The sequence below is a fragment of the Cystoisospora suis genome (genome assembly GCF_002600585.1).
Source record: "Cystoisospora suis strain Wien I chromosome Unknown contig_642, whole genome shotgun sequence".
Taxonomy (NCBI): Eukaryota; Apicomplexa; class Conoidasida; order Eucoccidiorida; family Sarcocystidae; genus Cystoisospora; species Cystoisospora suis.
In genome coordinates this window covers 32,578-44,792 of record NW_027153443.1, presented here as the reverse complement: position 1 = coordinate 44,792, position 12,215 = coordinate 32,578, and the positions used below count along the sequence as shown (strand labels likewise).

Sequence of the window (12,215 nt, the reverse complement as noted above, 5' to 3'; positions counted from 1 at the left end):
ATATATGTATATATATATGTGGATGTATGTATGTGTATGTATGTATGTGATTGCGCGTATGTATATCTCTGAAGAGAAAGAAGATAAGAAGTCATCCGTCTGTCTTGAATACACAGCAGCTGAATATCTCAAGATGTCTTTTTCCGTCTAGGTAGAGATAGACATTATCTAGGTATCATCTAGATCTGTTCAGAGACGTCCTCCGGCCTTGAATATTTCAAACACTCCTGAGAAGAGATGGATTCCTTCCTCATTCCATCGCTATACAAGACGCCTATAGAAGAAGAAGAACGAAAGAAAAGGAGAAGAAGAAAAGAAAGGAGAACAAGCCAAGGAGTATGCTATTCTTTCAGGCACCCCAAGAGAGGAAAGATACTAATTCATGCTATGCTGGAGGTGTAGGAGATGTGAGGGTTTGTTTCACATCTCTTTCTCAGATCTTTCTTTCGCCATTCAAACAAACACATAGATAGAGATAGATAGACCACATCGGGAGATCTGCTCTGATACGAAGGTATACATATGTACACACACAGTGGATCCTCACGTTATACTAGATTGAGAGGAAAGAGAAAGAACGAAAGAGAAGAGAGAAGAGAGAGAGAAGAGAGAAGAAGGAGTGACGACGTACATATCATCGGTGCTTAGGCATCCAATGAGATGAGGCAGGAGAAGCATTAGATGGCATTTAGAACCTGCAGTAGGACAAGGTGTACATACACCGCACCCAAAGAAGAAGGCGAAGAAGGTGAGAAGGAAAGAAAACAAGGAGAAAGAGAGACAACGAGAGAAAAGAAAGGAAGTGAATTTGGATGACGAAGACGAAGAAGAGCCACACAAGAACTCAAAGAGAAGTAATCATCCGAAAGCACTCTTTGTTTGAGATGTTAGACACCATGTGTATCAAAAGGGAAGAAGAAAGAATGAAGAGTAGAAGCTTTAGGAAAGAAAGAAGAAATCCATTAATTCAGATTCATCTTCTCTCCCACACAAAGACAAGAAGAAGAAGAAAACGACGCGAGACATAAGAGATCTAGTCACCACGCATGATATGAGGCACATACATGCGAACTAGTAAATGCTACGGAAATAGAGAGATTAAAGATAGATAGACAGATTGAAGAGAGATCGATTGGAGATAGATAGATTAAAGATGATAAATAGACTAAAGATCGATCGACACGCACACACTAGAAAAAGGGGAGACAGGGAAAGACATGCTCGATAGTTAATTAATACATAAGAGAGACGGAGACATGCATGCGCGTATGAAATATGTATGTATGTATGTATGTCTATGCATGGGTACGTCTATGTATATCTATGTATGTATATGTACATACGTATATGTATGTCTATGTATGTATATGTACATACGTATATGTATGTCTATGTATGTATATGTACATACGTCTATGTATGTCTATGTATGTATATGTACATACGTATATGTATGTCTATGTATGTGACTGCCTCTTTATAAGACCACGGGGTGGTTGCATGCGTGTGAGTGTAGAGCATGCAGCCAAGGAGAAACGCCTCCATAGTGACGTTTACAAGAGAGAGAGAAAGCAGAACACATACACAGAATGAGACATACGCATTCTACCTCACACACATGTAGATACAGATAGAGAGAGAAAGAATGATATGCGATAAAGAAAGTCTTCTGAAGGAGGTCATTTTGCTTACCTGCTGCATGCATTGCAGCTATACACCGAGACGAAGAAGACGATGAAGAGGAGAGAGAAGAGAGATCGTGGCCTCCTTCTCTTCTATCACCCCCATCTAAAGACTTCTCGATCTTCTTATCAACATTCTCATTTATACTCTCTTGAGCTTTACGAGGAGTCGCAGTAGAAACGAGAGAAGCTTGAAGTGCTAGAGGAGATGTATTGAGAGCTCGGAGACGTGAAAGAATGAAGAGAAGAAGAAGATTAGATGAAGAAGAAGGCGAAGAACGAGGACGAGAAGAAAAAGATGAAGCTATTCTCCCCTCTCCTGCCATTCCTTCTCCACAGTAAGCATAAGAACGGTGGCCCGAAAATGCATGCCTTTCCATATAGCTAGATGTCTGTTCGACAGCAGAAAAGAGAAGAAAAGACAGAAAAGAAAGCGGAAGAAGAAAGAAAGAAAAGATAGAAAGAAAAGAACAGAGAGATGATTAAAAAGAGAACACCACAGTTGAGAAAAGGAAAGAAACAAAGCTTCCGACAAAAACGACGAAGAGACTATTATAATTACCTACAGCTTAAAGGCGGACAGATGGATAGATAAATAGATAGATTAAAGACAGATAGATAGATAGATAGCTTAAAGATAGATAGATGAATACATAGACAGAAATAGTGAGGCCGAGTTCAGAAGGCATGATAGGGAATGAAGCAACTGTAGCTATCCATCCATCTGTCTGTGTATGTGGATCTTCATAGAGGAATTTCCTGTATCTTCTTGTTATTCCCAACAAAGTCTTCTACCATACTCTGTCCCTACACAACACACCCTCCCTCCTCACCTTCTCCCCGGAACAAATGCATACAGTCATGTCTACATAGCTACATTCTCCGTGGCTAGCTAGCTAGCTAGCGGAGCAGCTACTCATCTAGCTAGCTAGCGACATGGAAGGTTGTGTGTGTCTGGATGTCCATACACAAGGCACATCGATACAAACAAGACAAGAAGAGCGACCGCAAGAACGGTGGGTCGTCTTCCCAACAGGTTACCCACTGCGCTCGCACCAGCAAGGCCACAAGTCCAACTTTTACTTGAGCGACACCTTCTTCACTATCATGTTTCAGAGAGAGACGAAAAGAAGAGAGAAGAAGAGAGGAAACAAGATGTGATGTGCTCTCCTCTCTTCAGGCTAACCAGCGAGAAGGAGGAAGGAAGATGAAAAAGAAAGAAATACCTCAGAAGACTGGAGGGATGTTTCGAATCGTTTGAGAATTCCCGCACAACGACGCAGAAGAAGAGGAAGAACATGCTGCATGCGTGCTGGGCTTCTCCTTAATAAGACGGCGTGAGAAGGACCACCTGAGAAATCTTCTTTTCTTCCTTTAGAGGGAGAAAGAAATGCCGACGACCGTCGACACGAAGCACACTGCCTCTTTGGAGAAGAATCGAGACGCCCCTCTCCTCTTACACATACACTCCCGGCTCTTCGAACCTGTTGAGATTTCTCCTCTGCTAAATCGAACATCCTGAAGAGAAAGAAAAGAAAGAAGGAAGACGAAGAAAGAGCGAATCTCTTGACGGAGTCGTTTATTCTGAAGAGACACTTTTCTTTCCACGGGAGAGAAGAGTGAAGAAAGAAAGAGAAGAGGAGAAGAAGAAATGAAAGACGAAAGAACAGAAGAAAAAGCATGAGGAAAGTGATGGAGAAAGAGAGAGAAAGACCTGCGTCTCTATCTTCTTTCCAGAAATGCTGTGTAGGATTGAGTAGTCTAGATGTAGTCAAAATGGCCGGGCGTGCAAGGAATGAAAAGCGAAAAAGCCAAGATTATGAAGATGTTTCGATAGAGATAGGGGGACTGATAGACGAATGGATAAATAGACAGATAAAGTAGACACGAGAGAGACAGAGGAAGATGTATAATTAGATGCGAAAGATCTTCTCTCGTTGCCTCGTGTCGCTTCTCTCTCTGTCTCTCTTCCGGTACCAAGAGAGACAGAGAGAGAAGAACACAGACAGACACTCGCACAAGCAAAACAAGCTCTCAGAGAGTTCATAAACTCTATCAATCTATCTATCTTTAACCTATCTTTAACCTATCTATATCTATCTAGCTAGCTATCTTTAATCTATCTATGCTGCTGAGACGCCCCCCCTCCTTTAGCTCTAGTAGAGAGTGCATGACAGAATTATTGTAGTGACTGGAAGGAAAGGTTTGTCTCTCTCTTTCTCTGAAGTCATTTTAAGAGTGTTAAATCATCCTTTTCTCTCTACAGCCTAGATTGCTCCCTCTCGCTCGAACGTCCACTATAATCTCGAGGCGGATTCTCCAAAAGAGAAAGACAGAGGAAGAAGAAGAAGAGAATGAAGAAGAAACACAAAGGCCAGAAGCAGAGAGGGGGAGAAGAAAGACTTACATGCAGAAGGCTTCGTGACCCACAATAGCCGGTCGATCTGAGCCTGACGAGGAGCAATACTCATCGACCACCTTCACCTAAGTTCATTCATTCAGGAAAGAAAAGACAGGAGAGGGAGAAAAAAGCAGCAAACCAAAACACAAAGAGCATCGATCTAAAGTTCTTTCGCTTAGAAGGGTCATCATCTGAAGTTCCTTTGCTGCGGATAAATAACTACATTCATCCTGTCATGGAAATGCCTGCAAAAATACACTTAGAAAACGCCTCTCTTCTTTCTTTCTTTCTTTCTTTTTCTCGAGATCTCTTATCATTGCACGTAGAGTGTCTGGAGGAATCTCGTTGCCTTCTCAACTCCTGAAAAGTCTTCCTCTTCTTCTTCTTCTATATCTCTTTCTTCTTCTGTTTTTCTTTCGAGGCATCATCACATTGTCATTTTTCTCTCAAAGTTGATTGACCAAAGATCCATACAGACCTCGACTTCTCTCGTTTCGACGTACATACCTGCCGACAACATTCCAATACACTGCTGAGCCATAAGTATAGAGACATATAAATATACAGAGATAAAGATGTGTAGATCTATATACAGATAGGCCGCAGGGAAGCCCGAAAATAGACGAAGTGATTTGCCCCCCCCTCTCGTTCTCCTACATGACAGGTGCTTACAACATTATGGCGTCTATTTACTAGCCATATGCTGTCTGTCTATGTATGACTATGTATGTATGTGTGATGTATGTAGACATACAAGACAGACGATGCACACTCAGTCAGAAAAAACACGTAAAGAAAGAGAAATAAAGGAATACGCACGCCGCTCTCTCTTCAATCTACCTATCTATCTTTAATCTATCTATCTATCTTTCATTCATCTATTTATCTTTAATCTATCTTTATGATCTATCTACGAGAAGTTCTTTTATCTCTTTCCTGTTTGCTTACAAAGAAGGGATAGAAGTGCGTGGAGATGCAGCTATAGCATGGACAGCCCGGTGACAGAGGTCGAGAGAGAAGGTCCCCTACGATTCGGAGAATCCACTTATCGAAGAAATACGAAGATAAACCATAACAAGAAGAAGAAGGAAGAGGCGGAGGAGGAGGAGGAGGTGGAGGACAAGGAGGGGGTGCTGAAGAAGAAGAAGAAATGTTTCCTTTCGTATTATGATAGTGATGAGCAATAAAGAACGGAGAAGAGGAAGAAGAGCAGGCATCTGTGCCTCTGTCTCCTTCTCCTGATCTTGTCGAGAAGCCTGTAGAGTCTTCTTGGTGGCAGTTAGGATGAGCTCGATTGAAAGAGGAGACAGCCTTGAAATCTGCTTTAGAAGAAGATGAAGAAGGATTGAAGGCACCGGGAGAGGAATGATGGCTTGTATACACTCGATGTGTTCCTCTACCGCCATAAGAGAAAGAAGAAGAAGAAGACGGATTCGGCCCATAATGTGAAGAAGGATAATCCGTTCCTCCGACTTGAAAGGGAGATGAAGAAGAAGAGAAAGGAGAAGAAGAAGAAGAATGAGAAGGAGGAGGATAATTTGAACGGGGATGACGAGAATGATGGTCGAAGTTGAGAACAAGAAGAAGATCATTCACTGTCCGACTGAAGCATCTCCAAAACAAGATACCAGAATTCGTTTCTTCTTCTTCTTCATCTTCTTCTTTTTTTCCTTCCGTTCTTCCTCTCTTCTCTTTGGTTTCGTTCTCTCTTCTCTCTTTATCTTTCTTTCGACGTCTTGTATCCTTATCTCCTTCTTCTTCTCTCTTGAGAGTTGGGTGTGATGCTTTCTCTCGCAGATGACCGACACGAGAAGAAGAAGGACGTGAAGAAGAAGAAGAGGAGAACTGCCAAGCGTAGGGCAAGGTGTGAGCCGCATCTTCAAGGAGAGTCAGAGCGACTTGAAAAGGTAACTGCCAGACACGTAGATAATCAAGAGATGGTGAGTAGACACGGCACTTAGCTAGCTGAGTGAGACATGATAAGACATGAGATAGACACATATAGAGAACCCCCATAGGATGATACGGTGATGACGATGAGGAGGAGGAGGAGAGAGCAGCGTTCCACTGGAAAGACCTCTGGAATACTCCATCTTCACCGTAGATCTCCTGTAAGAAATCTGATACTTTGTTAAAATATGGAGACCTCTCATTGGAAAGATCATCTCTCTTATAGCAAGAAGACGTTGACGCTGAGAAAGACTGGGCGTTTCCCTCATGAGGTGAAGAAGAGAATGCGACAGATCTCTCGTGAGAGATAGAAGAGACCTCTTTTATTCTATCTCTTCTTTCTTTCTCTTCGTCTTTCTCTTCCCTTGGCTGTCCCTGTCCTCTCGGTTCAGATGAAGATAGGGTCGAAGAAGAAGTTCCTTGTGGAGAAGAAGAAGGAGAGGAAGAGGGTTTGATCTTTCCGTCATCTCCCTTCTTATGACGGTGCTTTGCTGGATTGTTGGAGAAATGGGGGATGCCGTTTTCCTCCTCTTCTTGTTCTTCCTCGTTTCGACGTATTATAGAACGATGCGAAAGAGAAGGAAGAGAAGAAGAAGAAGAGAAAGATGAAGAATAGTAAGGTCGATCCTGTGAAGGTTCTTGCTGATCTTGAATCTTCACTGTCTCAACAGTAAAAATGCCATGACGTTGATAGTGATGGCGATGATGACGTGGCTTGAAAGGGTGGTGGTGTACAGACACTCCAACAGATCCATCACCTCCTTCTCCTTCTTCTTTTAGCGAAGAATGAATAGAATGGCTATCCTCGTTGTTTTCCTGTGATTGGTCGTGACTTCTTTTCTGTTGTTTCAAAGCTTTCCTCACTGTCGCATCATTCTCCTTTTTGAATTTTCCACGTGCAAGAAGATCATCTCCATTAAGAACAGAAGAGAAAGTAGAAGCTTCTGCCCCGTGTCTTTCATTGTCATTCTCTTGAAGTAGATCATCCCTTGAACCTTTCCTCGCTTCTTCCTTTTCTACTCTAGATGAGACATGAGGTGTATGTACACCTGAATGAAGATGAGAAGTACTAGATAGCTTACTTGGTGACTCATCACGAGAGTGACAATGTTGAAGATTCTCATGACAAGCGCTGAACCTATCTCTCTCAGAAGACGAAGACACCCCTTCTCTCTTCTTCTGTTTCGCCTCTTCTTTGATAAGAGAAGAAGAGAAAGAAGAAGAAGAAGGGTGACTTCTCCTGACTTCGCTTTCTCCTATCTTCTCTTCATTTGTGTCTTTCTTTCTCTGTCTCTCTCTTTCTGATGTGAAAGGAGGCGAAGATCTATCTAAGTCATCGCCCTTCCGCACATCTTCGTCTTCGCTATGAGTAACCTCAGGTTTCTCCTCTCTTCTTTGATTTAGAAGATAAGAGACATGACGCCTAAGACATCTCATGAATCTTCTCTTTTCGTAATATTCACTCCACAACACGGAGATGAAAGAAGATCGAAAGAATTTCTGGAAGGAAAGCAAAACGTGACTGCCTAGTGCGTAGCTTGCTGTGTCTCGGTAAAATACTCGGGGATGAAGGAACGTGGAACAAATCTATGCACAAAAGACAGACAGAAAGAAAGAAAGAAAAGAAAAGAAAGAGAGAAAAGAAAGAAAGATATGAACAGAAGGAGAGATCTATCTACACGTGAAGTAGGGGAATGTTCTAATCAGGCAAGAGAAGTGGCGCAGGAGTTTCGAACACCGTATATCTTCATATTCACATACTACCATAGAAATATACAGACAGACATATAGATAGATATATCTAGGAAAAGGGAGAGAGACCTATATATTGATCTTCTATTATACTCAAGTATAGACACATAGATAGCTATAGTTGAGACGTAGAATGGATCCATATTCTCTATCGCATAAAGCATCGAGTTGATGGAAATGAAAAAGAAGAAGATTAAGAAGGAAGGACACGGAGAAGAAGAAGAAGAAGAGGCAGGGAGATGAGGAGGATAGAATAGCGGAGTGTCTAATAAGAAGACTATCTTCTTTAAAGTCGAAATGACACAAAGTTACGTGAATAGATGTATAAATCCATCGGTCTACTTAGGTGTATGATGTATATACACCCGGCCTAACTAGCTACGTAAGAAAATCAATCATACAGAGAACATGAAGCAGCTAAAGTGTCAGAAGGACATAGAGCTAGATATATCCAAACTTACATCTCCCAAATACATATATATATATATATACATATGTACATATGTGTAGAGAGAGAGCGAGAGACATATAGGATTATGCTATTATGCATGATATCATGTATCATTTGTATCTATCATTGTGAAGATAACAACATATACAAAACTATACAAAGATCTTTGTACGTGTGTCCTCCATAAGGTCATCCATCTATCGGGTGTACATACACCTTATTCAAGCTCTTCACATCATCATCCTTTTTGCTGCACCAAACACAGACAATCGCAAGAACGATAAATAAAGAAAAGAGGAGAAAGAAAGAAAGATAAAGAGAACAGAGAAAGTGACGAGGAACTCTGTAGAAATCGCACTCGAGTAACTTGTACAACGACTACTTCATTCCTAAGGAGAGACATCGATGTTGGAGAAAGGAAGTAAATAGAGGTGTACATGTAAGACGTTAGACCTAGACCCGCAAAGTCATGGTAAGATTCTATCTACATAGAGAGATAGATAAAGGGGACAATACAACTTCTTCGTCTTTTCTTCTTCATTCTTTCTCGGTCTTTCTCTTACCTCTCTGATAAGCACCGGAGCCAGCAAGCAGAAGGTTTTTCTCTTTTCATATGAAGAGAAGGCCGTAGGAGTTATGAACGAACGAAGAAGAGGAAGGCGACGAGGAGAAGAAGAAGAAGAAGGAGAAGCACCGCCTTGCTGGCGCTCATGAAGATTCTTTTGAGGCAGAACAAGACGTGTCGATAAAGAAAGAAGAAGAGCAAAGAGACTCTCTAAGAGAGGAGCTTGAACGGTAAAGACTTTGAGGGAAGATACCAACGGCTGAGACTTCGACAAAGGTTCTAGAGACTGTTCTATCTTCTCGTTTATCTTGACAAGACACCCTTCCCCGTCAAACACATTATCATCATCATCTCCTTCTTCTTCTTCCTTTATCCTTTCTCTTCTCTCTCTTTCCGTCGTATCTTCTTGTTTTACTGCTGCGTATTGATTAGCTCCAAGGACATCATGCTGTTGAAGATCCCCGCGCCTAAGGTGTTCTGGAACTCTACTTTCATCGCCCTTCTTATGAACCATCTTAGATTCTCTCTCGTCTTCTTTCTTTCGGACTCCTATCTTATCTCTCCCTTGACCTAGTGTCATTCCTTCATCTTCTTTCTCTTCTTCTTCCTTCTCTATCCACGTCAAAAGATCGGAGAGAAGAAGCTTCTCTTCTCTCGTAGGCATCGGCTTGACCGTTTCTTCGTCTTTCTTCTTCTCCTCCCCTGTTGCCATGCATCTCTCTCCAGATATCTCTCTCCATGTCTCTTCTTCTTCGAATTCCTCTCGGTGACTAGGAGGAGATACCAACGTCGGGTCTCTCTTTCTTTTTTCTTTATGTGAAAGAGATGCTGGAGGAGAGAAAGAACAATTCTCACGAAAGAGAGAAGACGAAGAAGGAAAAGGACACGAAAGTAGAGGAGGTAGAAACGAAGAGATATCAAGAAGATTTCTTACAACATCAACTAGATGTAAATGATAGTTTATATCGGAGGTTGTATAGCTTCTTCTTCCTGGTGTATGTACACCCTGACCTGTCCATGTTCTACTATTAGAAGGAAGTTGATCACTAGCATGGTATCTCGAAGAAGAAATTTTACTTGACGGATGGTAATGATGAGAAACATTTCTTTGATTAACAGAAGAAGAAGACGTTCGCGAGAGATCTTCGTCAACCACTTCATCCATGAAAGGTGACGAAGATAAACCTGGGGAAGGTCTCGATGCTGCTCCACCTCCTGCTTCTCCTCTTCTTTCAGACAATCGATTCTTCATGAAAGATTCATCCTTATCATAGGATGAAGAAGACGAAGAAATCTTCTCCAAACCGGCACCCCCTTCATCCCCCTCTCCTCCTTCGCTCGTTATATCAAAAGGATTTGTCGATACACCAGAGTGAGGAGGAGATGAGAAAAAAGAAGAAGAAGAAGCAACTTCTTCTTGGGAACCTCCACCGCGAGACAGATCTATGAAGGAAGGAGAAAGCTCAACTAAGGATTTCTTTGGAGAAGTAGAAGAGGACGAAGAAGAAAAGAACAATGGAAGTTTCTCTATAAGGTTTCTCGCACTATAAGCTTGTATCTGTCGAGCGGCAGGAGACAGACTGGGTGAAGTCGATGTATACGAAGAAGAGAGACAGAGAAACTTGAGAAGAAAATGGATCTGAGAAGACGTCTCTTTATCTCTCAATAGAGCGCTACTCTTCTTGAGAAGATCTTTCTCTTGGAAAGGCAAGAAAGAGAGAAAACTCCCTTCATCCCCGTTATCCTCCTTACAGAGAAGTGACGAAGAAAGGACAGAATTGCATGGCACTGAAGAAGAAGAAGGTAACAAGGGAGAAAAGAAAGAAGAAGAAGAGATACCAGGAGAGGTGTCCCACATTTCGTGTCCTATTTTCTTGACTTCTTCTGTGGATGAAGGAAGTCTAAGAAGAGAAGAAAAAGAAAGAAAAGGAAGAGAAAGTAATGGACCTGAAGAGAAGAGAGAGAAGTGTAAAGCAGACGCTGTAAGCGATGGAGGCGCGATAAGTGAAGACGAGAACCACATATGACATAGAAGAGATAGGAAAGAAGAAGAAATAGGAGATGTATGAGAAGAAGGAGAAGAGCTCTGAGGAGGAGAAGAAGAGAGAAAGAAAGGATTAGGTCCTTTATGAAGATATAAAGATATAAGAGTTTTAAGAAGATCCTCTCCTCTACACTTCATGTAGGGTAAATCGGTGAACAGCTGACTTCTCTCGTCTTCTTCTTCTATCCGTTTTCTACAGTATGGATCTTTCTTGTCTCCATCCTTTAGATGAGAGAAATGGTTTCTTTCCCCATGTTCTACTTCTTCTTCTTCTTTTTCCTTTCCTATTCTCACTCCCTCGTTCTTCAGCGACTTCATCTTCCCGCTTCTCTGGTCTTCTCTCTCTTGAGAAGTCTTCTGATCTGTCACGTGGTCTTCTTTCTCTTCTTCTCTGTCTTTCTCTTTCACGAGATCTTCCTCGAAAGGCGACAAGGAAGTACGAGGTCGATGCTGTTGATCTTTGCTCTCTATCAATCTTTCCTCCTTCTTTTCTCCAGTTGCGTCTTTGAGAAGACCTAAACTATGAGAAGACGACGACGAAGAAGAGGATGACAGAAGAGGTAAGAGATCTAATCGTTTCCCATATCTCCGAATATAAGCCGGATTGGTTAAGAGAACCATATATAATTGAGCGGCTAGGAGTCTCTCTACAAGAAGAGTAGTGACATGATCTTCTCTAAATATCTCTCGATCATTTCTTCCTTGATCATCTCCTTCTTCTCCAGAGATCTCTTCACTTCTTCTTTCTTCTTTCTCTCTATTTCCCGCTTCTTCATCTTCTAGTAGGTCACAAACAAAGGAAGACGGAGATGAAGAAAAGGACAGCTTCTCTCGATGTAAGGCTGTATCGAGAACTTCACGTGTATTTGCAGTAAAGACTTCGATGAAACGGTCGGGGAGAATCTCGCGTACCTCGTAGTATCTTCTCTCTCCTTTCCCATCTTTCTCTTCTTCTCCTTGGAGTATGAGAATGTGGTCGACAGTGAAGAGCTGAGGAGATAGCACTCTTTTCCTATGATGAGACGGATTATTATAGACATATAAAGATAAAGAAGAAGATGAAGAAGATGAAGAAGAAAGAGGAAAGTAGTATGTATTCGTAGAGGAAGAAGCCGAACGGGAAGAAGGAGAGAAACAGGGAGATAGAAGATGCTGTATGAAGCCCCAGTAGATACACCACCCATAGTTCCACAGACTCTCTCCAGAATGAAGGAAAGATGAAAAAGAAGAAGTTTTCTTGCTTGACGAGGTAAAGTCTTTTGAAGAAAGATGAATCTGTTTCAATTGAATAGAAAGAAAGAAAGAAAGAGAAGGAAAGAAAAGAACAAAGACACATGATAGGCAAAGAAGAAAGAAAGTAGAGAGAAAAG

General features: G+C 41.7%; 1 protein-coding gene across 1 annotated transcript in view; it reads right to left on the bottom strand.

Moving 5' to 3' along the window:
* Positions 1-633: 633 nt before the first annotated feature.
* CSUI_001591 (guanine nucleotide exchange factor in transport amine-terminal) overlaps positions 634-12,215 on the bottom strand; it is a 28,032-nt gene continuing 16,450 nt past the window's right edge. Inside the window, exons 5-10 of the mRNA XM_068061796.1 lie at positions 8,800-12,120; positions 5,032-7,620; positions 4,090-4,166; positions 2,909-3,200; positions 1,693-2,074; positions 634-695 (exon numbers count right to left, since the gene is read on the bottom strand). Coding sequence (XP_067926230.1) covers positions 11,625-12,120 — 496 coding nt within the window. The 3' untranslated portion in view covers positions 634-695; positions 1,693-2,074; positions 2,909-3,200; ... (1 more) ...; positions 5,032-7,620; positions 8,800-11,624. The remainder of the gene's footprint in view (positions 696-1,692; positions 2,075-2,908; positions 3,201-4,089; positions 4,167-5,031; positions 7,621-8,799; positions 12,121-12,215) is intronic.